Raw genomic sequence first — 27,126 nt, 5'->3', positions numbered from 1 at the left:
ATATATGTACACATATATATGTATGTATATATACACATATATGTATGTATATATATACACACACATTGCACAAGAACAGCCACAACATCTGTGCTCACAGAACATCAGCATGTGTTCAAAGTGTTGTAATAATGCGGTTTGAGACTAGGTTATGTTTGCTCTGATCACTAAGTTAAGCATTAGTGAGCAAGGAGATTGAGAAAATAAATTCCTTAATATAAATAATATTTCTTAATATAACTATAATTCCTAATATAACTAAGGTCTTAATTTATATGTCATCTGTTTAGTAAAGGTTGGTTTTGGCATGATTAATCTTGCTTGCTTAATAGATGTTGGAAGGATAATTGCATGCTTATCTTCTTTGGGCAGCTGAATCAGGGTTAATACCCATATAGCCTTGAACATAAGTGCTTGCAAAGCACCTGAAAGAAAATAAGCATCTTAAGCCCAATACAACACAATGATGCTAGTCTAGATCTTGGATTGAGTGTTTTAATACTTTTAATCTAATTGCCAAGTTATCTTCTTCCTAAATCTTCATGAGAAAACCCACTAAAAGAATGCTTTGTCCTAGTAGCCTTCCATTGTGATCATAAAGTTTGGAAGTAAAGTTGAAAATAAACATATGGGCCAGGCGTGGTGGCTCATGCCTGTAATCTCGGCACTTTGGGAGGCCGAGGCAGGTGGATCACGAGGTCAGGAGATCGAGACCATCCTGGCTAACATGGTGAAACCATGTTTCTACTAAAAATACAAAAAAAAAAAAAAATTAGCCAGGCATGGTGGTGGGTGCCTGTAGTCCTAGCTACTCGAGAGGCTGAGGCAGGAGAATGGCATAAACCCAGGAGGTTGGAGCTTGCAGTGAGCCGAGATTGCGCCACTGTGCTCCAGCCTGGGCGACAGAGCGAGACTCTGTGTCAATAAAAAAAAAAAAAAATGAAAATAAACATATGAATAAAAGTTAAAAATAGAAAAAAACAAGAAAATAAACATGTATTTCTGACCTTATTGATTCTTGATATTTTATCTGCATGGAAAGCTATTTTTTGGCAATTATTATTGTTCTTATTTTAGAGACGAGGCTGAGCAGGAAGGGTCCTTTATAAAAGAAAAGATTGCCCTTGAACCCCTCTGGCAAGTGGGATGAAGTCTGCTTCCCAGCCTCTAACAGCCTTCTTTTCATTTTCCCTTGCAGTTCAGCTCTGGACTGTTGGAAACTATCACTGGTATCTCAAGCAAAGTTTATCCTTCAGCACCTGTGGGGAGAGCAAGATTGTATCTCTGATGTGGGACCCTGTGACCCCATACCGGCTGCATGTTCTCTGTCAGGGCTGGCATTACCTCGCCTATGATTGGCACTGGACGACTGACCGGAGCGTGGGACATAATTCAAGTGACTTGTCCAATGTGGCTGTCATTGATGGAAGTAAGCTGCTGGGAAGTGTGTCCATGAGCCTGCAAGGGGTCCTGAGCCTAGGGCCTGCAGATGTAGTGGTTTGACTGGAACAGTGGGGAGTCTTTATTTGTTTTGGCTGTTTGGGTTACTTGTTTGATTTTTTATTGAATGGGATATAAGGTGGGGTATATTCTTTCCTGAGAACCATTGTCCCCCCTTCCCCACCCCAGTTTCCTGTTATACCGCGTCTGTGGCCTTCACACATTTACTTGTCTGGCCTTTGAAGACACTGAAAACTTTGACTCTAGGTAGAGAGGATGACAACAGTACAGTCTTGTAGGATTGGGTGTGTTAGCTTTATCTGTTTGCCCTGACACAGATTTAAAATTGATCCTCGTACCACCCCACTTGTGTTGCTTTGTTTCCTGATATAAATGCTTGCTGATATATACCTCTCCAGTATGTTCAGTTCATGCATAGACATTTGTCTAATATGAAGATTAGGTTGATATTTTATAATGAGGTAGAAGGTGTTTTTAGGGGGTGGGGTGGGGAGGGCAAGACTGAGGAGTGAAGTAGTCACCTTAATGAGTAGTTTCATTGCTGATATGAAAGGGAACACTGGCTTCTAAGATTGTAATGTGAGTGGTATATTAATTCATATTATGTGTAATATTCTACATAATACTGATTTTATAGTCATGTATTCTATATAGAGAACTTAATCAGATCTGCCTTATTACCAAATCCACACATAGGAAAGTGCTTTAAGGATTTTGAAGGTATTAATTCCCTTGGTTTAGTGTGGCTTGGTTGCAGGCCCAGGTTTAAAGCTAGAGGTCTGACCTCTTGGCCTTTTTGCCTTAGTCCCTGGCACCTGAAACTCCAGGTTCTGAGATGGACTCCCCTAGGCCTGGAGGTGACAATGGTCAATTATGGACAGAACCCATGACATTTCCCCATCCCACACTGTTTTTAAACTTGTTCATGAGAAAAACATTGAAAGTTATTTTTTTGTGAATTGCCATTATTGTTTAGATATACTGTGATGTTCAGATGGCTTATCTTACAAATTGAATATCCCTATGTCTAATCCCCTTCTTTCTTTTTCACTGCAGACAGGGTATTGGTGACAGTCTTCCGGCAGACTGTGGTTCCGCCTCCCATGTGCACCTACCAACTGCTGTTCCCACACCCTGTGAATCAAGTCACATTCTTTGCACACCCTCAAAAGAGTAATGACCTTGCTGTTCTAGATGCCAGTAACCAGATTTCTGTTTATAAATGTGGTATGTTATAAAACTTTTACCAAGATGTTCTGAATCAAGTAGTCCCTTCTCCTACATTAAAGCAAATTATAGTTTGGTGTTGCCATAGGTCTAGTGTTTCTCAAAATTTTGAAGCCTGCAGTTGATGTCATTATCATTATGATATTTAATTGGCTTGGGTTTTTGTTTTTGTTTTTTTTTAATCCTACACTGGTTTGTACAAGCCATTCCTTTTCCCTTACTGAACTTGAAGAGTCAGTTATTTAAGAATAACATTGAACTCTGGAAATAACATAGTATGTTATACATTGTTAACATGTTTTACTATTTTCGTAGCCTTTACACACATTTTCAGTTGATCTCATCCCTCCTAGGAGCTGTGTCAGAGATGGGGTTTTCCACTTTTATAGATGAGGGAACACAGTGTCAGAGGTTTTGTAATTTGTTTGAACAAGAATGGACAAGGACCTCAACACAGGTGTTCTAGCTCCTAATCTACTTGTCCTGCCACAGCCCCATTGCTGTCAGTTCTTCATTACTTTCCTGATGTGCTGGAGAATCTGAAATTTGTTTTTACTTGTGAGTTCTGTGGTTATGTCATAAATTCTGTTGGCATATGGCAGTGGTAGCCTTGTTTTCAAATATCTTTTGAATTCTCAGAAAAAGCCTAGATAGTTGCCAAGAGAGAATAATCAAAATTAACTAATTTAAATGGGAATTCCTTACTTTCATATCAGCTTTTCTGTTAAGTCAGCAGCCCACTGTGTACATGAATCCAATCTGGATGTATCACCAGTTTCTCTGATTATAGTTTCAATGTGTAAAATGCTGTTACAGTCCTCTTTAAACTTTTGAAAATAGCTTTAAAAAATGCAAATATGTTCATTGTCAAGGCAAAAAGAATCAGATGTAAGCTTTTGTGGGACTTAACTGTATGATGCTAATGAGTTTATATGTCACTTTATGATGTATGGGATGTTTTGTTCTGCATTCACTTAAAAAATAGCTTTATATCATTCATCTATTTAAAGTGTATAATTCAATGGTTTATATGTGTGTGTATGAATATATATACATATATATGTATATATGTGTATATTCACAGAGTTGTACAGCCATCACCACGATCAATTTTAGGACATTTTTATCTCCTCAGAATGAAACTCTGTACCACCCTGCATTCATTTTACTTGAGAGAAAACTCCCTGTGATGAGATAGGACAGGTTGAGAGCTCCACTTTTGAAAGATTGTTCGGCCTCAGTATGTGGGGTTGGCCATAGGTAAGGGGCACCTGGAGGCAGAGATTCTAGTTAGGAGAAGCTGTTGTCAAGTGTCCAGGCAGGAGCTAGCGAGAGTTTGAGCCAGGGCAGTGTTCATAGAAATGGAAAGAAGAGAAAGATCATAACAAATCCATGAACTAAAAACCCTGAGAAGTTAAAGAGCCCACTGGGGAGAGTTTGGATATAAGAGAATCTGGAAAAAAGAGATCTTGGACTGGAACAGGTCAGGGCTCAGTGCCCAAGTGGAAGGGAAATTAAGAACGTGGAGTCAAGTGGCGTGGAGACAAGTTCGTTGCCAAAGTTTTGAAAGATGGTGTTTGATGCATCCTGAGTATCACTCCTTTTTCCCCCTCATTGTTTCTTGATTGTTTATTATATGCCAGGCTTTTTTCTAGTACTTGGCTTGTTGTACTAGAAAACTAGTTGTACTTTGTCTGCAACTTGTTGTTCTAGGTGTAGACAAAAGATATCAATTAAATATGATCTATCAGATGACAAGTGTTGTGGAGAAAAATTAAGCAAAATAAGGGATAGGGAGAGCTTAAGGATAAGGGTTTACAGGGGGAAGGTGGCTTTCCTATTTAGTGTGATCCCAAAGGCCTCTCTGTGAAGGTGACATTGAAGCAGAGATCTGGTGAGAATCACAGTGGGAGCCACGCAGACATCTGGGGTAAGAGCGTCCCAAGCATTCTATGCTTGAAGGCGAAGAAGAAAAAAAAAAGAGCGTTCCAAGCAGAGTAAAAAGCAACCACCGAAGTGCCTGTTGTGTTTAGGAAATAGCCAGGAGGCCAGGGTGGCTGCAGCAGAACAAATGAGGGGAAGGTCGTGGGTGAGTTCAGAGTGGTGATGGGAATCTGCTCTTGTAGGGCCTTGCGGCTGTTACTCCGAGTGAGATAGGAGCCACCAGAGGGCTTAGAACAGAGGAGTGCAGTGTTCTGTCTGAATTTTTTAAAGGCTTGCATTGGCTGCTGTGCAGTGAATAAACTGGATGAAGAATAGAAAGAAAATGTCTTTTAAGCATGTGCTTAGGACTTTGGAGAATTTGAGGATATTGAGAGGCGGTTGAAGACAGTGGAGGAAATTGTCCACAGCACTGGGCTGAGAGGGTAGGCCCTTCACCTGGTCTTGCTGAGATGTGGCCTTTATCAGGGAAGATTATGACTGATGTGTTCTTAGGGGGAAAGCAGAGATTTTAAGGAGGTTGAGATGTGATTATTTTCTAGATTGCTGTTTGCCTTCTAGAACTCGTTAATTGCAGACACCATCCCCTTAGTATTAGGTGAAATCTTATAATTCACGATGATAGTATTTGCATTTTTGTTTTCCAGGTGATTGTCCAAGTGCTGACCCTACAGTGAAACTGGGAGCTGTGGGTGGAAGTGGATTTAAAGTTTGCCTTAGAACTCCTCATTTGGAAAAGAGATACAAGTAGGTTCTTAATTATCTTGGGCTTCTGGGAACAGAATCAGCCAGCATGCAGTCCTAAATTCAGCCAACTGATACAGTTCTATGCCTGTTGCTGAGTGGAACAAGAAATAAATACAACACCCAGGCCCTGGATCTGATTGGAGAAGCCAGTCATGTAGTTTGTCTGAATGCCATGTAATTTGAGAGGTAGCAGGAGAGCATGAGTCGTAAGCCAGCCTAGGACCTACTCCCAATAGCGCTTGGTTCTCCAGGAAAAATCACATGGGAAAGATGGAGATGACAATGATAAGGCGGAGCTGCATTCTCTTACATAAATGGGGATGTATGGATTGTTAACATGGATGACCTAATGCAGCCTCTGTCTTTGCTCCATCCCGGAATCTAGAACTTCTGGGTGCTGTGTTTTGAGGCTCCCGGGATGGAAATCAGAATGCATTCTTCCATTGAAACAGTATTATAAACAATTGGACATAATTGAATACCTCAGGTACACTATAGGCATTTGCAAAATGACCTAGAAATCAAATTATAATGCCACGTCTGTGAGAGAACTTTTTAAAATACCACTTATTGAGTACTTACAGTTTAAAAAAACAAAGTGTAGAGGTTAGGTAACTTACCCAAGGTCATGGACCTGGTAACTAGAGAATTTAGGGTTTGATTCTATTCTGTTTGATAAGTCCATGTTCTTCATTACTAAACTACTCTGCCTCCAGGGAACATGTATTGTTAGATTAACAGAAATAATTAACTGAGTACAACAAATAATAGAATTTAATAAATAACATTTCTTAAATATATGTGATATATTTAATAAATACAGCAGAAGGGTTCAACCTCTGTGATTTTGAGGCTGCCTGTATAATGCTTAGTAGTTTTTAAAGAGCATTTACATGCATTATTTCACTTCACAGACTTGAAACCACTAGAGTAGAGATAGAGGACAAATTAGAAAGTATGAGGCAGTTTAGAATATAGTTTCATTTAAAAAAAATCGATGGGGATAATGTCAATTCGTCTGAGATTTCACAAAAGACATGAATACTCATCGTGATCCTTGGGGAAGGGATAGGTTTGGGGTTGGCAAAGAATTGGGAACATTGGGTCTGTTGGGGAAGAAAGTGTCAGTGAAAACCAGAGGTGGGACTGATCCTCCATGGGATACTCTGTATGAATGCAATGGAGCCTGAGTCTGGGGAGAGAGGTTTGAGGAGGAAGATCAGGCTAGTGACCAACTTCTTCAGTGAGAGCTGTGGATTTGCCACCTGATGTAAAAGGCAGGAAGTAACCATTGTCAGTTCCTACGTGAGGTGACAAGAACAGTGCCCTGGTCAGGTGTATGAATGCTACCGAAGAATGCATTAGAGACATGGAGACCATCTCTCAAACTAGTCAGTCAGTTTAATGTGAGGTGATTAGGAAAGGACCCATTCTACTGCAAGTCACGTACCTGCCAGAGCCTGGTTTGAATGCTGGTAAGTCGTGGCAGTGGAAAGGCTCTGGGGTTCATTAGTGTAGAGACTAGGGCAGGTAATTTTCTTGTGTGGTCAGTTTCCTCAAGTGTTCTCTTCAAATTTAAAGATTTCAGGGTATGAGAAATTTTAGGGAAAATATAAAAACGTATTCTTAAGCCAGACAAAGATTAATTTTAGATTTTCTAGTATTTGGTAGTATCTCAGGTTTTGTCCCTCCAAATAATTAGGAGTGGACTGTATACAAGATGCTTCAGTCTTCCTTCATCCAGGAACGTCTCAGTGGTTTTTAAGTTTTATTCATGTCTTGGATATTCTTCAATATTTACAATAGAATTCAGATTGAGAATAATGAAGATCAAGACGTAAACCCTCTGAAACTAGGCCTTCTCACTTGGATTGAAGAAGACGTCTTCCTGGCTGTAAGCCACAGTGAGTCCAGCCCCCGGTCTGTCATTCACCATTTGACTGCAGCTTCTTCTGAGATGGATGAAGAGCATGGACAGCTCAATGTCAGGTATTGCAGTTTTTCCCTGTACTCCACGTGTTTAGCAAATGGAGTTAGGTTTTTGTCTTTTACGAGCATACAACTTTTTTTGACTTCCATTGATCAAGGTTGAGGAGCAGTAGCTTTCTTGTTAGACACGCTTAATAAGAAGGTTAAATCTAGTTATGAGCCATGTCAAAATAACAGACCAAAAATATATCAAAAAGTGGTGAAAAATAGGATAAATATTAATAGATGAAGCAACTTTTTAAAGATGTGTTAAATATTTTAATTCAGCATCTACCCACATTTTTCCAGGGTGATTATTATATGTTATAATTGATTTTAATAACTGTCAAGCATAATTAGAGTGGCTAATTCTCATGGGCTAATGTGATGGGAAGAAATTTTGTATAAATGCAGTCATGCGCATATATATGCGTGTGTGTGTGTGTGTGTGTGTATACATACCTTTTCTATGTTTAGATACACAAATACTCGACATTGTATTACAATTGCCTGTAGTATTCTGTAAAGTAACACACTGTCCAGGTTTGTAGCCTAGTAGCAATAGACCATACCCTATAGCCTAGGGGTGTAGTAGGCTATACCATCTAGGTTTGTGTAAGTACTCTATGATGTTTGCACAATGATGAAATCACCTAACAACACATTTCTCAGACGTATCCCCAATGTTAAATGATGCATGATTGCATATATATGCTTTGTTTTGATGTGGTGACTTCAAAATGCTGCTTCCAGCCTCCTCTTCTATATATCCTATTTTGTACTTGACTACATTTACCATTAGAAAGTCTCTATTCTTCTTTGCTGAAATTTCACTGTTCTCTGGGCCTGAGTTTTGTTTTGATTCTTGACTATATCTTCATTATGTAACAGGTTTCAGTTAATGAATGCTCTTCTGTGTAATGCAAGCTCTGTTGTATAATTGATAGCATTTTCTAGCCAGTTCCCAGAACTCCTTGTTACCAGTGTCAAGACTTGGCACGTTTGTCCACTGATACTAATCCCCAGATTAATTTGTGATTAACGCCCTACTGGTGAGATTTCTCTTCTGAGAAACGTTGTTGCAAAATTAGGAACCTTTCCTTTATATATATACATTACATACATTTATAGACATAAAACTTTTTAATGCAGTCATTTGCTCCTGCTCTTTGACTCATAGTGCTTCGTGACATTTTGAAAAAGCCTTTTGTTAACATGTCTAAATGCAGAATATGTTCTAGAAATATGTAGCACTTAAAGTAAGCCAGTAGATTACTTTTTGAGAAGCAGAGCAATTTACTAAGTTTCTACTTCTTCAGATTTGAAATTCTTCCTCATTAGCTTGTAGAGGCAAAAGCTTGACGCAGTCATCTCATTTGCTATAAAGAAAATGAGAAGTCATTTACAGTATGTTTCTACTGCTTTGACTTTTATTTCTCAAAAAGACTGTTTTGTTCATATAAAATATTAATGCTTTTGAGGACTGCAAAGTCCCTCAATTAAGTAGTTTACATTTACTGTAGCTTGTACTTTGTAAAAAATACTCTTCTAAGTGCTTTCTCTGTTTTAGCTTATTTATTTCTCATAATACCTCTTTAAAGTATGTGCCATTTGCACCATCATTTTACAGATGAGACAACTAAGACATGGAGCAGTTAGGTAACTTGCCTGAGATCATGCAGGTGGAGCCAGGATCAAATCCCAGCCAGTCTAGCTGCAGAGTTTGTTCTCTTCTTGACAGATAATTTATCCTCACAAAATTTGAAGCATTTGTAGAGGAATTCCCTATTGTTATAATTTTTAGCTTTTTTGTAGATTGGTTAAAAACTTTGAATTAAATGTTAGCATTAACATCATTTGCTTTTATCACTACCTCTTTGTCTCCTTTTTTTTTTTTTTTTTTTTAAATCACTACCTCTTCCTCCTCTTTTAAGAAATTCTGCTTCCGTGGCTATGGTCCAAGCTACTTGAGAAGCTGAGGTGGGAGGATCACTTGAGCCTAGGAGGTTGAGATTGCAGTGAGCTATGATTGTGTCAACTGCATTTCAGGCTGGGCAACAGAGCAAGATACTGTCAAAAAAAAAAAAAAAAGTAAAATTTTACTTCTCTCCATTGACTCAGGGAAAAAATGTAATGATGATAACAAATTCCCTTCATCTCATTAGTGAAAATCCACAATTTTCCATCAGTCAATATGATAGTGATAGAGATATTGAGTGTGCTCATTTTCCTACAGACCAGCTGCTTTAACTATTTTAAGCAGACAGAAATGATATTGGTACCATCCATATCTAATGAAGGCAATACATTGTAATAAGTAATAATGTACAGGGAAAAACTACAATACATTGTAATAAGGTGCAGTAAGTTGTGGCCAGTAGAGGAATGATGACTTCACAGTGTAAACAACTACCTTGTTGGGTTTGTGGAAAGTGGTGTCATGTAGCAGATGTGGCTTTGTCTGAGCTTTGGTTTGGAGTAGTTTTATCCATCTAACCATCCATCTGTCTCTAAGTGTGTGTGTGTGTGTGTGTGTGTGTGTGTGTATAGTATTGGGTGTGTATATATGTATTTTGTCTACATTGTATTGAAGTAGGTAGTGCAGCATCAAAAGGAAATTGTTGATTTTCAAAATCAGTGAAATGTCACTATTTTTGAGAAAAATGGTCTGTTTACATGCCCTCCTCTTTTTTTTGTCAGTTCATCTTCAACGGTGGATGGGGTCATAATCAGTCTATGTTGCAATTCCAAGACCAAGTCAGTAGTATTACAGCTGGCTGATGGCCAGATATTTAAGTACCTTTGGGGTGAGTATCAAGGTGTTAGGAAAGCATATTATGACTTACATAGATGCTTAGTTCTTAAGAACATGTACTTGTATCTTGTCAGTACAACATTGATTGTCAGGTCTTTTAGCTACCCTGGAAAACCCTAAGCTTTAGAGTGGAACTGGCAAGTGTATTCTACTCCTGTTTCCTCTTTTAATGAACAATGTACTCTTAAAAAAGTGATTGATGACTATCGCAGGGACAAAAAACCATACACCGCATGTTCTCACTCATAGGTGGGAACTGAACAATGAGAACACTTGGACACAGGAAGGGGAACTTCACACACCAAGGCCTGTCGTGGGGTGGGGGAAGAGGGGAGGGATAGCATTAGGAGATATACCTAATGTAAATGACGAGTTAATGGGTGCAGCACACCAACATGGCACATGTATACATATGTAACAAACCTGCACGTTGTGCACATGTACCCTAGAACTTAAAGTATAATAAAAAAAAAAAAATAAATAATGCCAGCATTGGAGAAAAAAAAAGTGGTTGAAATTGCATGTTAAGTGTTTTAGCAAATATTGATGTTGATGATTTTTTACAAAGAGCACATCAGCTATTTGTAAACTAGATCTGTGAATCTCGCAGAGTCACCTTCTCTGGCTGTTAAACCATGGAAGAACTCTGGTGGATTTCCTGTTCGGTTTCCTTATCCATGCACCCAGACTGAATTGGCCGTGATTGGAGAAGAGGTAAGTGAACAAGGAGCAGGAAATTTACTTTTAAAGTAGTTACCCAGGGACTGATGGCGTTAAGTAGAAAGAGCGTGGGCTTTGGAGGTGGACTTGGGTCTCCACTAAATTCCTAGACAATAGTGGGAAATGATCTCACTTTCATAAGCCACACCTTATTCGTCTATAAAATAGGAAAATCAGTATCTGTCTATCAGGGTTCAGAAGACTAAATGAGATAATATATGTGATTAGCAACCCTTTATCCCTAGTTGTACAAATCATTCAAAGTTAATTTTATTTAGTAGGGAAAACAAATGTGATCTTGAAAATAGTTTTAGTAGATTTTTATTCAACACATACTAGAATGCCTATAATTGTGGTGGATGGTAGAATGCAGTGGTTGGAAAACAAAACCACTTGACTAATTCCTGTTCTTCTGGAACTTGTGATCTATTAATTTCAATGTAATGATTCCCTTTGTTGGGAGTGTGATGGAAATGGACAGGGTATACTGGTAGAGAATACTGAGATGTTTGAGGGATAATTTGAGGATGGTGGCTATGAGAATGGGAGTCCTGCATTTGGTGATCCAGGAAGGCCTCTTAGAGGCAGTGATGTGTGTGCTGAGATGTGAAGAAAAAGAAGGCTCTGTGTCCAGGCAGAAGGGAAAACAAACTCCTTGAGCTTAGCAAGAGCTCATCTGATTCAAGGGACTGGATGGAAGCATTGTGGCTGGAGCTCAGTGACAGTCATAGGAGGGAATTTGAGTTCTTTAATGGAACAAAGATTAGAAACTTCTTGTGATTTTTAATAACAGAGTAATGTGTTCTGCTTCATGGTTTGGACAGTGATTCTGGCTGCCCAGAACAGAGTTGATTGGAGAGTGACGAGACTGGAATATGGGATCAACACAGGTTGAGTGGAGTTAGTGAGGAGAAAAAGGAGATGGGTTTGAGATATATGTAGGAGATGGAGATGTCAGGGCTCACTGATGGATTGGATGGCTTCACATTCTGTTTTGCACTGGACCCAGCCATGTCTTAGGTATCTATCTTTAGTCCTGATTACAGGAACTTAGGTGTGAAATCATAGGGTGGTAGAACTATGTGATAGAAAAGTTAGGTTTAACTGATTTGAAATAGAATTGGTTGTGATTTCAGTTTTATTTCTTTGCAGGAGTGTGTCCTTGGTCTGACTGACAGGTGTCGCTTTTTCATCAATGACATTGAGGTATCAAGGCTTGGTTTGGTGTTGGATCCTTTTCACAGTGTTAGCTCTGAGTAATCTAGCTAACTTTCCCCCCATGCCTCTCTGGCCTTCTCTTACAGGTTGCGTCAAATATCACATCATTTGCAGTATATGATGAGTTTTTATTGTTGACAACCCATTCCCATACCTGCCAGTGTTTTTGCCTGAGGGATGCTTCATTTAAAAGTAAGTTTTCAATGTATAAAATAGAAATGGTCCCTCCTCCAGTGTCTTTGGAGTCTTGATGACTTTTTGAATTCTTCGTCTACTTTGGCTTTTTATCAAGGAGTCCTAGGCTGGAGAAAATCTTTAGAGTTATTTTACTTAGACCCTAATCTCAACATAATATCTCAGTTAAATCACTCTGCACTTTAGTAAAGACATCCAAGGAAGGGAGTTCCTTCCTTAAGCAGCACATTCTAAAGTTAAAAAATTTTCAGGAAATTTTATTATGTAACTGATCTAATATTTTATTTGGAATTACTACGTAGATCCCCAATGTTTTACCTTCTGTGTAGTCTTTTCCCACTGTGCCTACCCTCCACTGTACATCTGGGCTCCATCTCGTGGTTTGTAGGATATTGGCTGCATTTTGTCTTCTGTTCCATGCCCTATCTATCTCTGTGTGTGTGGCGCGTGTGTGTGTGTGACGTGTGTGTGTGTGTGTTCCTTATTCTAAAAAGCCAACTTATTTTCTTTGCTTCCAACTTGGAAATAGGGAATCTTTCTTTCATTGATATGATTATAGTACACTGATAATGCTAAGAAATAGAGAAGTTGCCCCAATTCTTACTGTGTTTCTCTGCATCATTTGAGAAGCTGTGTATGTGAATATGCATGAGGGCTCTGTAAGAGAGAGGGCGAGTTCCAGGGATGAGCGTGTTCATCAGCAGGGCTGATAGTCTTGAGGTTCAGTGGGAGAGCTAAGGCACATGGTTATTTGTTCTCTTCTATTTCACATAATGTGTGTGATTTCACTTGCAGTTAATGGAGAGTGGCTTGTTGTGATAGTTAAGGCTTATTAGTTAATGGTGTGTTTAGCATTACAGGCCGGCCTGGGCAGCAATCATGTGTCCAATGGGGAAGTTCTGCGGAAAGTGGAGAGGGGTTCACGGATTGTCACTGTTGTGCCCCAGGACACAAAGCTTGTATTACAGGTAAGCTGGTTTTTCAGACAAGATAGATAGTCTGATTGTCATTCAGCCAAGTACCAAGCATAATTCTTGCAGGTTGTATTTTAGGCTTTCTTATTCTTTGTATCATTTATTGTAAACCTTTCCTTGATAGTCTTCTGTTAGCTTTATTCAAAGGAGTGTTGATACAGGCTGTGACCAGGAAAGGCTCAAAGGGAAACTTTTCTTGAAAGTCAAGATAAATATAGAGAACAACCAGATTCTGCTAAAAGTGTGCTCATTTTAGAGAGTTGTGGTAGTTCTCTGTGAAGAGTTAGGTAAAATTGTGTATCCTGGCTATTTAAATGTTTTCTACTTAATTAAAAATGTTACTGCTTTAATTTATTTAAGATGCCAAGGGGAAACTTAGAAGTTGTTCATCATCGAGCCCTGGTTTTAGCTCAGATTCGGAAGTGGTTGGACAAGTAAGTGCCATTGCAGTGTTTGCAACTAGTTAGCTTGTGATTTACATGTGAAGACAATAAGTATTTTATTACAATTTTGAGAACTTAAAAGTATGAAAAACCCTCATTACCTATATCATCAATCAGATTCTTAGAGGCTCTTTTTTTTTTTTTTTAAACTTTTTTACTTTAATACAGTATTTTGTAGTGGAGATTCCTAGCAGAAAGAATCGTGACACTCATTATATAAAGGAGGGCTTCTCTTAACCTGAGGGAACACATGTGGGTTTTAGGTGGCCTATGAACCCAGGTAGATTGTACACAACAAACCTTGTCTTTGTGTATTTATTCAAGTAGAAAGCCCACAGCTTTCAACAGATTTACAGAGGGGCCTATGACCCAAAAGAGCCCGAGCCACTCTTGTGAAGGAAATGACTGATTTTCTGAACCTATTTGGAGGAAACTTTGTATTAGAAAGATCTATACTAATGTTTTGTTTAAAAAGTAGACCTAAATTCCATGATGATTTTCTTTTTTTTTTTGAGACAGAGTCTTGCTCTATCACCCAGGCTGGAGTACAGTGGTGCAATCTCAGCTCACTGCAACCTCTGCCTCCTGGGTTCAAGCAATCCTCCCACCTCAGCCTCTATGTAATCACATAGCTAGGATTACAGGCATGCACCACCACGCCTGGCTGATTTTTTTTTTGTATTTTTAGTAGAGACAGGGTTTCACCATGTTGGCCAGGCTGGTCTCAAACTCCTGACCTCAAGTGATCTGTCCACCTCGGCTTCCCAAAGTGCTAGGATTACAGGCGTGAACCACCGTGCCCGGCTTTCTGTAATGATTTTCTGTTGTATGTATGTGAAGATGTAGTTCTCAGACAGCCATGATGACTAAATCACACCTTTTAAGAAGGTAAATGAATGTGGTACCTGATTTTTTTATTCTGTAATTTCAGAGTAGAAATCCAGTAATAGTAGCTTGGCATTGGGGCTGTAATCTGATTATAACTGGTTTGTATCATAATGAAAATATACTGGGCCCATGGAGCTCAGTTTTTGAGAATACCTTTTCTATTCTTTCTCTGTCTCCTCACAGACTTATGTTTAAAGAGGCATTTGAATGCATGAGAAAGCTGAGAATCAATCTCAATCTGATTTATGATCATAACCCTAAGGTAACTTTCTAAGCTGTCATTTACTCTAGCTTACTTTGTGCTTGAACTAATATGATTTGAACGAAGATGTTTTGTCCCTTTTTTTGGTAGGTGTTTCTTGAGAATGTGGAAACCTTCATTAAACAGATAGATTCTGTGAATCACATTAACTTGTTTTTTACAGAATTGAAGTAAGTATTTTGAATAATTCATGCGTATCTTTTCCATAATTTTCTCTCTTCTTGTTAAGGAAATCAAACATAAATAGCTAGAGAAGAAAAATTCCTTACGGTTCATTTTTAAAAATTGCTATAACTCTTAGATGCCAGTTGGTTTTTTGCTCTTTTCCTTTCTTTTTAAAACAGCCTGTTTAAAACTGTGTCCTTAAAACATGTCATTCAGAATTATTATTTGACTTGATTTTTAGGTAGACATATAAAACTACTTGTTTTTCTTAGGAGCTTGATATCAAATGGCATCTTTGTCTCTGATGATCTTTCCCCTCAACTTTTTAATGAAACACTTTCAAAACAGAAAAGTTGAGAGAATTGTCCAGTAAGCAGCCTATATATACCCCACCTGGATTCACCAGTTTATATTTTTCTGTATACGCATTCTCATTCTCTATAATCTATCTATCCATCATTCATTTTGTTTGTAGACAAATTTCTAAATGAGTTGTAGACATCAGTCCACTCTACCCCCTGTACTTCTCCTTGTATATCATTAACTAGAGGGCATTCTTTGTGTGTGGGTTGGTTTTGTTGTGTTTTTTCAGGTCATATTTATCTACAGTGAAATGTCCAACTCTTAAGTGTGCCATTTAGTGAGTTTTGGCAAATGTACATTTCATGTAACCTGAACCTTTATCAATTTAGGGGGCATTTACTCCTTTTCAGAAAGCTGCTTCAGATTCCTTTCAGTCAGTCCCTGTCCCATTCCCCAGGCAACTACTCCTCTGAATTTTTCACCATAAATCAAGAACTTCACCTAAATGGAAGCTTACAGTATTACTCTTCTGCATAAAGCTGTTTTCATTCAGCATATTGTCTTGAGATTCATCTGTGTTTTTATATGTATCACTAGTTGATTCTTTTTTTATTGCTCAGTAGTATGCCATTGTGTAAATACACCACTGTTTGCTTATTCATTCCCCTGTTGCTGGACACGTGGATTGTACCCGTTTTGGGGCTAATGTGACTAAAACATCTACAAACATTTGTATAAGTCTTTTGTGGACATGTTTTATTTCTCAATATTTTTATAATTCAACTCTTTTCCAAAAGTCATTTTTATTTATCATCATCAGTATGCCAGGTGTATGTTAGTACTTTGATTGCTGGGCTGCATGTTCTGTTGATGACTGTTCCATACACATCTGTTCTTAGAGAAGAAGATGTCACGAAGACCATGTACCCTCCACCAGTTACCAGCAGTGTCCACCTGTCCAGGGATCCTGACGGGAAAAAACTAGACCTTGTCTGTGATGCTATGAGAGCAGTCATGGAGAGCATAAATCCTCATAAGTATGTATGCTGTCACCAGGCGGCATCCTTCGAAAAACCAAAGTGTGTAGTTGTCCTTGTCCAGCCTACTTATCTTTCTCATTCTGGTGTTCTTCACTTATTACCTCAGATACTGCCTATCCATACTTACATCTCATGTAAAGAAGACAACCCCAGAACTGGAAATTGTACTGCAGAAAGTACACGAGCTTCAAGGTAGAGATCCGCTCACAGAGAAAGTGCTTAAGGTGGCCGTGACTGCCACTAGTCTTCTGCAGGTGACCATCACCATGTCATTGCCACACCACAGATTTAACATGTGACTTTTTAGTTGCCATTTTAAGACCCATGTCAGTTTTTTTCAGTGCTGCCCTCTAAAGCATATATGAAAGTATCAGAAGTATATATTCTTCTGATGTCCAGTTCCGTTGAGAAAAATTTATTGTCTTTTTGGTTATGTTGTTAGGTCTGTGGGTGTTTTCCCCAAATGATTGTGTTCTGTTTTGTTTTCTAAACACTCTTAGGAAATGTGCCTTCTGATCCTGATGCTGTCAGTGCTGAAGAGGCCCTGAAATATTTGCTGCTTCTGGTAGATGTTAATGAATTATATGATCATTCTCTTGGCACCTATGACTTTGATTTGGTCCTCATGGTAGCTGAGAAGTCACAGAAGGTATGTGGAGTTCTTACTTTTATGCCATTTGGTTCTTGTTTATATAATGATAGTATGAAACCCTGCTTCTGGTAGTGCAGTAGCTTTTCTGCTATCACCCTGTGAGTGCAGGGCTGGAGACAGATCTGTGAGTTTCTAGGGCCCACGTTCCTAAGCCCCTCTGCTTATGAAAGTGTTTTGATTGTGAGGTTGAAGAGGTGAAGTAAAATTACATGGCAATTTTTTTTTTTTGAGACGGAGTCTTGCTCTGTCGCCCAGGCTGGAGTGCAGTGGCACAGTCTCGGCTTACTGCAAGCTCTGCCTCCCAGGTTCACGCCATTCTCTTGCCTCAGCCTCCCAAGTAGCTGGGACTACAGGTGCCCGTCACCACGCCTGGCTAATTTTTTGTATTTTTAGTAGAGACGGGGTTTCACCGTGTTAGCCAGGATGGTCTCCATCTCCTGATGTCGTGATCCACCCGCCTCGGCCTCCCAAAGTGCTGGGATTACAGGTGTGAGCCACCGTGTGTGGCCTAAAATTACATGGTTATTTTTAAGATGATGGGCATATGTGTGAGCTAATTTCTTCTGTTATAAAGGAAATGTAACAAGTGGTTCATGTTCCACTCTGGTTCTTTCTCACATGGCTCTTTTTTCTAGTGGAGGGTGGGCACATGGAGCACAGAAGGCTCATGGCCCCCTTTCCTGTGTTGGTACATGTGCTATGATCAAAAACTTTGAGCACCACTGGTATGCATATTTTTTTATCTAGTTTTTTGCAGCCTCAGTCTCTTCCCCATGACCTCTCCAAAAAGGAAAATCGGATCCTTCATCTCTCTGCTTAAATTCCTTCACGAGCTCCCATTGTTCCAAGGATACAATTCAGAAGCCATAATACTGCTTAGAAACCGTTCCTTGACCTGGCCTCTGTGTATCTTTCCATTCTCACTTCTTGGTATTGTCTTTTTTTCTTCTGCCCATGGAGGAAAGACAATGCTTTTATCCCCCTTCCCTTACCCCTCACTACCACATGCCTTGGTAGGCAGCATTCTGCCATCCATGGGCTTTGACTGCTTCCCCCCTCACCATTCCCCTGGCTAATTCTCACTAATCTAGGTTAAAGTATGCCCAGGTGGCCTCTTCCTAGTAAGCCACTCATGCTTCCCTCCAGGGACTGGGTGAGGTGACCCTCCTATATGCTTCTGTTGCACCCAGTGACTACCCTTGCAGACTACAGTGTGTCTCCTTCTGGAGTGCAGTATTTATTTATTTTTGAGACAAGGTCTGACTCTATCACCTGGGCTGGAGTGCAGTGGCACCATCTTGGCTCACTGCAACCTACGCCTCCTAGGCTCAAGCAATCCTCCCACCTCAGCTTATAGGCGTGTACCACCATGCCCGGCTAAGTTTTGTATTTTTTTTGTTGAGACGGGGTTTCGCCATGTTGCCCAGGCTGGTCTCAGCCTTGTGAGCTCAAGCAATCCATCTGCCTCGGCCTCCCAGAGTGCTGGGAATGAGCACTTAATTATTTGTTGTCTTGGGTTTTTTTCCTATGTTGTTCTTACATGTATTTATCCTGTCAACCCAGGGAAATTGCATTAAAGACAGGAAACACCTCTCCATTAGGAAGAAAAACAATTTGCTTACAGGGCATGGCATAGAGCTGGAGATGATAGTGCCAATAAATACTAGGTTGAAAGAGTCTCAGAGTTTTGAGTCCAAGTCAGTATAATTTTATTTTTATTGTAATGTGATATTTTCCGGAGGGCATGGAATGTCATGAAAACAGCACCAAAAGCAATGTCTTAGACTTTTAGGAGAAACTTAGATGCATTTGTTCAATATCTTCTAGACTGAAACCTTATTTCCCTTATTAGCCTATGAAATAAATGATACTGTGAGACTTAATTAAGAAAGTTACTGTTATTCCAATTGTAACTTAATAATATCCATATTTGAAAGCATTTTTGCCAAAGCTTGTTTGATGTTCAGCTGACCCTTGCACAACATGAGTTTCAACTGTGCGAGTTTGAACTGTGTGGGTTTATCTAAATGTGGATCTCTCTCAAACACAGTTGGCCCTTTGTGTCCACAGGTTCTGCATCCACAATCAGTGTGGATCAAAAGTACAATATTTGCAGGATTTGAAACTTGCAGATACAGAGGGCCAACTTTTTGTGTATCCAGGCTCCATGGGGTCAAGTGCAGGACTGGGGTATGCTTGGATTTTGGTATCCTTGGGGCGTCCTGGAACCAATTCCCCATAGATACTGGGGGACAACTGTAGTTTGATTTTATATATTATGTAATATGCAGTTAATATATAATATACATTTAAAAATTATGTAGCTTTGGGTTTATTGCTATATATAAATGCTAGTTTCTATTCCTATATATGAATATCACAAGTAATAAAATTCTCATTAATCATTTTTTTAGGATCCCAAAGAATATCTTCCATTTCTTAATACACTTAAGAAAATGGAAACTAATTATCAGCGGTTTACTATAGACAAATACTTGAAACGATATGAAAAAGCCATTGGCCACCTCAGCAAATGTGGTAAGTGTGGGGATTCGTATGTTCATCTCTACTTCAGATCTTCTTTGGAACTAGGCAAGGTATAAATTAAGCTGTTACTTTAGACAGTGACTGATTTCACTTCCCACTCCTGAAAACTCTAACAATTATGTAGGCTTACCTTATTTTGTCCTGTGTTCTGAAAAGCTGAAGGTAAAGAAATCACTTTTAATGAACTGGAAGAGCTCCCTAGGTAAGAGCGTCGAGCAGATCCTTTTTTGGTTAAGAATGAGCACCTGTGAGTTAACTTCAGTGTCTCAGAATCAAAATTGGTTGACAGTTCTTCATTCTCGTGCTGTTTGCAGATATGTCGGGGAAACTCTGCTTGTCTGGAGAGCGTGATGAGGCCACCTTCCCGTGCCCTGCAAGACACAGTTTTAATTGACAGTGATGGGGTGCCAGTTGTTCCTCTCATGCTGGAGCAGTTGTGATTCTTTACTGGGGAATGACAGGGGGGAAAGGAAGAATCACCTGGAGTGCATGTTAAGCCTTCAGCTGCTGGCATCCTTGGAGAATCTGATTCAGCTGGTCTGGCATAGGACTGAGGCGTGCATGTGTCTAATAAGCTTCCCAGGCGATGTCTTTTCAAGGAGGCTGAGAAAACACTGGGCTGGAAGGCTGGGACCCTTAAGTAGGATGCTGATCCCAATCAGTGCTTCTCTTGCCTCAGAATCTGCAGTGGTGCTCATTAAAAATTCAAATTCCAGGATCCCATTCTTCAGATTCTCTGATTATTTAGGTCTTAAAAAGTTCCTCATTTATTTTGTTTGGTGACCATTGGTATAAATGAAGTCCATTATGCTTCCCATGTCTTAAGCCTGTCTTTATGTGAATCATTTTCCTGCAGGACCTGAGTACTTCCCAGAATGCTTAAACTTGATAAAAGATAAAAACTTGTATAACGAAGCTCTGAAGTTATATTCACCAAGCTCACAACAGTACCAGGTATGTGGTGTGTGAAATGAGGTTGTCCTGGTTTTCCTTTTTGCTTTAGTAGGAAAGGAGTGAGGATCCTAAGTTCGTAACAACATCCTTGGCTTCAAAATTGATCTTAAAACTAATTAGCCTCAATTTGAACTTCTTATCTGGGAGAATGGTCCTGACCTGTTCTCTGATTCCTCATCGGGAATACCACAGCACCTTCCCCGTGGGGTTCCCTGCTTCCTTCCCACTCCTGCTCTAGCCCAACCTCACTGCTGTAAGACTGATCATCCTAACAAGTACAGATCTTTCCCATATATTTCAGCATAAAGGGAAAGTTTTGTTTGTTTAAAAAAGCATCCCTTTAGCCTTTTTTATATACCACACACTTTGCTTATAAGTTAAATGTGTTATGTGATCCTCTTAACAGCCTAATAGGGTGCTGTACACAATTTGTAGATGAGGAAGCAACTTGCCTGAGGATCCAGAGCTACAAAGTGCTGGACCTGGGATACAGAGCCCAGGCTGCCTGACCACCCTGCCCATGCCATTAACCACCACTCTACCATGCCACCAACATCACCATTTTCAATTTGTCCTCAGACAATATACACATCTTTCTTTGATCAAGCCCCTGCCAGCTTCTTTAGCACCAGCTTCTGCCACTGTCCATATTCCCAGTTACTTGTAGGTAGTTCTACAGATGTCACATTGTGTGATTCCTCTGCCATTTCTCTACCCACCAGTCTTCCTTTAGCCCCATTTGTCCATCAGAACCCTTGGGTTACTCCTGAATGCCATTCCTGGACCAGACGCCAAACACTGAACTCCCAGAGCAGCCTGCCCTTACCTTGGTGATTGCATTTGTCAAACTGCTAATTAGCTGCTTTGTCTCCTCCACCAGGCTGTGGGCTTCTTAAGGGCGAGGACTCCATGTTGTATTCCTCTCTGAATCTCTGCCTAACATCCAGCCTGGAGAATTGAGGATTTAGCCAGTGGCTACCTCTTCGCCCTTGTTTTCTATTCTCTCCCACACTCTCTGCTCCAGTCACACTGGCCGTCCTGTTACTCCTCAGACCTGCTATACGCATTCCTGCTGCATGGCCATGGTGCCTTCTGTGCCCTCTGCCTGGATGCTGTCCCCTATCTCATCACATGGTTTATTCTCCTGACAGCCGTTAGAGCTCACACTCCCTGAGGGCTGCGAGGAGACTGTCCTCTGTCCCTTTATCCACCTTTGCCATTATGCCATAGACTGTATTTTGTCCATAAGTTCGTCCTCTGTTACTATAAGAGCAGCAACTTGGTGGTGGTTCTTATATGGTTTTTCATTTGTTTGGTTTTATTTTTTGCCTTGCTGTAGTATCCATACTGCCCAGAATGGTGCATATGTAGTGAAGAGTAATTATTTGTTGAGTGAATAAATGGCACATCTTCAGTAAGGTTTTGAATGAAAAAATGATTGCACTAACTGATCAACTGTAAGATTTTCCCAGGTAATTCTTTTAAGGGAGTTTCAAGTATAGGAACTAAAGCAGCTACACGGGAGCTTTAGAGAAATGATTGTCATGTTTCCTCCTCAGTCCTAAATCTCCTCTTGTCACAGGATATCAGCATTGCTTATGGGGAGCACCTGATGCAGGAGCACATGTATGAGCCAGCGGGGCTAACGTTTGCCCGTTGTGGTGCCCACGAGAAAGCTCTCTCAGCCTTTCTGACATGTGGCAACTGGAAGCAAGCCCTCTGTGTGGCAGCCCAGCTTAACTTTACCAAAGACCAGCTGGCGGGCCTTGGCAGAACTCTGGCAGGTAAGTACAATCATTTATATGTCTACATCTACAAAACTTTTAAAAAATGTATTTCTTTTGTTTGGTATTTTTGCAAATAAATTTAGGGCAGAATACCCTCAGACAGTCTCATTCTCACTGATAAAAATTAATTTAGAATGCTTTAAAGTGTAAGCTACTACAGCAAGAGTCCCAGAATGCAGTGGCCCAATATGGAAAGAAGTTTATTTCTCTCATAGGGATTTATAGGCCCTTCTGTTGTGTGGCTCTGCAACCTTTTAGGCAGATGGTTGTAGCTAGGTTATCTCCACATCTGTGGGGAAGGAAGGAGAGTGGGGAGAAGTTAGAGTCGTGGTAAAACATTTACCTTTAAGTTGGAAATGACCTGGTTGGAAGTTAAACTATCACCTTCTATTCCATCTCGGCCACACCAGGTAGCTGGATGGTCTGTGCCCTGTAAGAAGGTAAAGATGAATTTTGGGATGGGTGCATTCTGGTATAGACAGTAGGTTGTTGGAATAGCCAGGAATGAGGTGGGGAAAAAAAAAGGCCAAATGTCCAAGCATTCTGAAAGCAAAGGCAGTTTAGCTGCATCAGGGACAAGGGTTGCCCGAACCAGAGGCAAGGCTGGTACCAGGCTCTAGTACCAGAGTGGAGGAAAGTGTAAGGACACCTGTGAAAAGAGATGAGCAGAAGCTCTGGTCCTCTCAGCAGTGCTTGAAGTAAAGCAATGACTGGTATATTTTTTTCCGTAACTTGTAAATATTGTTGAGATCTCAAAGAAAAAAAAAAAAGCAGTCCTAAAAAAATTCCAAACTCTATCCTGTTAAATTTATGTACCAGTCCTTCTTTGTCATTTGCAGTATTCTTTTTTTCTTGGGATTATAACAGTGTATGGGATTATCACTTTTCTTTTTCTGGTTATTAGTCCTTCCCAAATCCCTCCGTTTCCAAGCTGGCCTCTTTTTACAAATGTTGAGAATTCCTTATTTCAGGCCTTGTAGTTATTCGTTCAGTCTCCATTGTTCCTTTCTGCTTTAGAAATTTATGGTATTGGTTGTTTATACCTTCTATCTCTGTTCTTGGATCTCTTATCTTCTATTCTTTACAGCTCTTAGCTTACTATTTCCCATGTCTTATAAGGGAGTATTTCTAGGTTTTCTCAGATGTTTAGCAAAAGTAGGTGGGGAGGGCAATGGTCAAAGATGTTTGAGAAATGTTACACACTGGAGTCACTGTGTGTGTACATTTAACGTAGGCAGTTTACACAAGAGAGCAAAAGAAAGAGAAGGTAACTATTTAAATAGTGGAGGTGATTTTACCTACTTTTTTAGTGATATATGCCCTGGAGTGAGCATGCAATGAGAGACCGGAATCTGCCAGCTCCTTTGAAAGCCTTGGGTTCTCTGTGCCTCTCTGTGGTTTATCTCAGTTGGGCTGAGAGTGATTCTAGGATCTAAAGACACTGCATGATTCAAACATAAGTCAGCTACCTCCATCTAGTGCTCAACCAAAGAAATAGTGGTCTCTTACTGTTAAGAGACAAAGTGGTTTAGTGAGAGATACCAGGTCATTTTCCCATATACATGCTTTCGAAGCATCTTTCAAGGCTAATTTTGGCTGTATATGATTTTCAATTCCTGTGCTAAATTTAGATTCTAGCTGCCATTTAAGATACGACTCTATGGTGTATATACCTAGTCCCTCACAGAAATTCAGAAAGTACATAGTTTCATACATAATAAAGACATATTAAAGAAGCACTTGAGCCAAAGAATCTGTTTAACTTTGTAGTCAACTGCTGCTTATTGTCTCTACAGGAAAGCTGGTTGAGCAGAGGAAGCACATTGACGCAGCCATGGTTTTGGAAGAGTATGCCCAGGTAAACTCAATTCCTCCCTTCTAAACCCCCCAGTCAGCAAGAAAGGTCTTCTCAATTGTATCTTAGTGATCATGAAAGTTAAAAGAACTGTGCATAATTGTTAAGTCCAGAGATAGTGTTTGCCCCAGAGGTCTTATCTTGCTGGCTTGACTTGGAAATGTAAATTTAGTACATCTCTAAGTTTTGTGAGGTAGAATATGAAAGGGCTCTACTTTAACATACTACTGGTTTGACCTTGGTAGAAAGTACTTAATTACATCTCAAGGTAGCTGTGCTTTTTAAAATTGAGTTTGCCAAAGTAGAAACAATGAGAACGGACCATTAAAAAACAGGATCATTGAAGGCTACATACTCTTGGCTTTTACTCCCATTCTCTCTATTGGAAATGTCTCTTTTACCTCAGGGACCTGGAGGTACAGCAGATTATAAGGATAAGTACCCATATGAGCATTTGGTAGTATTATAGGATTTATTATGAAAACAATAAAACTGCAGTAACTGGCCACAGACTAGCAGTACACAAGTGCACAGTTGACACCAGGGATTATTGCCTTGTAGAGTTTTGACCTTTGATGAGAGAGTGTTTTTTACAGTTGTTACTGATAGCACATTTATGTAACTTAATTGTGCTTTAAAAATATTTAATTGTCTCTTGTGTAATAACAGTGAGTGAAAGAAGATAACTAAAATTTTATATAATTAGATCCTGGAGAGAATATTTGTTGGGTGATTGAATTGAAAATACCAGGGAATGAAACATACCTAAAAGAGTAGATAGGTTGGAGTGGAAAGATATACCACATAGAGAGTTAATTAAATGGATAAGATGCCATTGTCTTTTTTTCTTTGTAAATGAAGATTAATGCAAAAAATTATTTTGCGTAATTTACATACAATAAAATTATGTGTTGTACAGTTGTATAATTTACATATAATAAAGTTAATTCACCAATTTTAGATGAAGAATTCAGTACATTTTGACAGATGTTTGTAGCTGTGTAACCACCATTGCACTCATGATCTAGAACATTTCTAACACCCCCAAAAGTTCCCTACTTCCTCTTTTGCAGTCAGCCTTCTCCCTCCACTGCCAGCCTTTGGCAAACTGATCAGTCAGTAAAGTTTCACATTATCTAGAATTTCATATAAACAGAGCCATATGGTATGTAGTCTTTTTAGTCTGGCTCCTTTCACTCACATAGTGCATTGGAGATGCATCCATGTTGTAGTTTATTCCTTTGTATTGCTGAATAGTATCCCATTGTATGAATATGTCAGAATTTGTTGATCTGTTCACCAGTTGGTGTAATTTGGATTGTTTTCAGTTTGGGGTTATTATGAATAACTCAGCCGTGAACATTCTAGTACAGGTCTTTATGGGGACAGGAGTGGGAATGCCACATCCCCGTGATAAGTGGATGTTTAACTTTTTAAGAAGCTGCAGAACTAATCTGCAGTGGCCGTATCATTTTGCGTTCCCACTAGTGATATGTGAGAGTGCTTCAGTGTCTCCTATGCTCACCAGCACTGGGTGTATTACTGTGACACTAGATGTATTATCTATTGCTATGTAACAACTTACCTTAAAAGCTGGCAGCTTAAAACAACAGACCCTATTATCCCACTTTTTCAATGGGCCAAGAATCTTGGTAGGGCTTAGCTGGGGCCTTCTGGCTCAGGGTCCTTTACAAGGGTGCAATTAAGGTGTTGGCCGGGGCTGGAGTCATCTCAAGGATTGACTAGCTTTTAATTTCATTTTCTAATGTTTTATTACTAGTATATAGAAATATAGCTGAAGTGTTTTGCAGGGAGGCTGTATATTGACCTTGTATCCTGTAACCTTGCTAAACTCATTTATTAGTTCTAGAAGCTCTTGAGTGTATTCTCTAGGATTTTCTACATTAACAAAAATGGTTTCTATAAATACTGTTTTATGTCTTTCTTACAATCAATACTTTTTTCTATCTGTATTGCATTTTCTAGGGCTTCCAATATGGTGTTGAATAGAAGTGTTAAGAGTGAACATCCTTGCCTTTTTCCTGATATTGGAGAAAAGTCAATTGTCTTTTAGCATTAAGTGTCATGTTTGCTTTTTAAAAATTTTATTCTATATTATTTTATTTTTGAGACAGAGAGTCTTGCTCTGTCACCCAGGCTGGAGTGCAGTGGTGTGATCTCAGCTCACTACAACCTTGACCTCCTGGGCTCAAGTGATCCTCCCACCTCAGCCTCCTGAGTAGCTGGGACTGCAGGAACATGCCACCATGCCTGGCTAATTTTTGTATTTTTTGTAGGGATGGGGTTTTGCCATGTTGCCCAGGCTGGTCTTGAACTGTTGGGTTCAAGCAATTCGCTTGTCTCAGCCTCCCAAAGTGCTGGGATTACAGGCATGAGTCTCCGTGCCTGGCCTGATATTTGCTTTTTTTTTTTTTAAATGCTCTCTGTTGCAGAGTTGGCAAACTACAACCTGTGACAAATCCAACGTGCCACCCATTTTTGTAAATAAAGTTTTATTGGAGCATAGCCATGCTCATTAGTTTACATCTTGTCTATGGCTGCTTTAACACTACAGCAGCAGAGTTAAAGAGTTGTGACACAGATAGTTTGGCCCATAAGGCCTATATTTACTGTCTAATCTTTTACAGGAAAAATTTGCCAATTCCTGCCCTCTTGGTTTGAGGAAATCCCCTTCTGTTCCTTGTTCTGAGAGTTTTTATCATCAATGGGTGTTGAATTTTGTCAAATGCGTTTTCAACTATGATGGGTTTTTGTTTTTAGACCAGTGATATGGGGGACTAGGTGATTGATTTTCTACTGTTAAACCAACCTTGCATCTCTGGGTTCAACCCCACTTGGTATTATAGATTTATTACCCTTTTTCTCTCGTGGTATATTAGATTTACTGAAATTTTCTTGAGGAGTTTTGTGTTTGTGTTCATGAGGGATATTGGTTTATAGTTT

The 27,126-nt window shown here is 39.6% G+C and overlaps 1 protein-coding gene across 1 annotated transcript in view; it reads left to right on the top strand.

The window, feature by feature from the left end:
• Positions 1-27,126, top strand: part of ELP1 (elongator acetyltransferase complex subunit 1) — a 64,774-nt gene that overhangs the window by 20,245 nt on the left and 17,403 nt on the right. The window contains exons 11-29 of the mRNA XM_054500323.2: positions 1,199-1,429; positions 2,518-2,688; positions 5,277-5,376; positions 7,183-7,365; positions 10,045-10,151; positions 10,770-10,873; positions 12,032-12,085; positions 12,184-12,289; positions 13,145-13,260; positions 13,627-13,700; positions 14,781-14,859; positions 14,950-15,029; positions 16,227-16,364; positions 16,474-16,559; positions 16,868-17,016; positions 19,434-19,557; positions 20,423-20,520; positions 22,103-22,304; positions 24,104-24,165. Of these exons, the coding sequence (XP_054356298.1) occupies positions 1,199-1,429; positions 2,518-2,688; positions 5,277-5,376; positions 7,183-7,365; positions 10,045-10,151; positions 10,770-10,873; positions 12,032-12,085; positions 12,184-12,289; positions 13,145-13,260; positions 13,627-13,700; positions 14,781-14,859; positions 14,950-15,029; positions 16,227-16,364; positions 16,474-16,559; positions 16,868-17,016; positions 19,434-19,557; positions 20,423-20,520; positions 22,103-22,304; positions 24,104-24,165 (2,264 nt within the window). The remainder of the gene's footprint in view (positions 1-1,198; positions 1,430-2,517; positions 2,689-5,276; positions 5,377-7,182; positions 7,366-10,044; positions 10,152-10,769; positions 10,874-12,031; positions 12,086-12,183; positions 12,290-13,144; positions 13,261-13,626; positions 13,701-14,780; positions 14,860-14,949; positions 15,030-16,226; positions 16,365-16,473; positions 16,560-16,867; positions 17,017-19,433; positions 19,558-20,422; positions 20,521-22,102; positions 22,305-24,103; positions 24,166-27,126) is intronic.

This window comes from Pongo pygmaeus, chromosome 13, assembly GCF_028885625.2.
Source record: "Pongo pygmaeus isolate AG05252 chromosome 13, NHGRI_mPonPyg2-v2.0_pri, whole genome shotgun sequence".
NCBI lineage: Eukaryota > Metazoa > Chordata > Mammalia > Primates > Hominidae > Pongo > Pongo pygmaeus.
The sequence above is the reverse complement of the archived record's forward strand: the minus strand, read 5'-3'. Positions and strand labels throughout refer to the sequence as shown.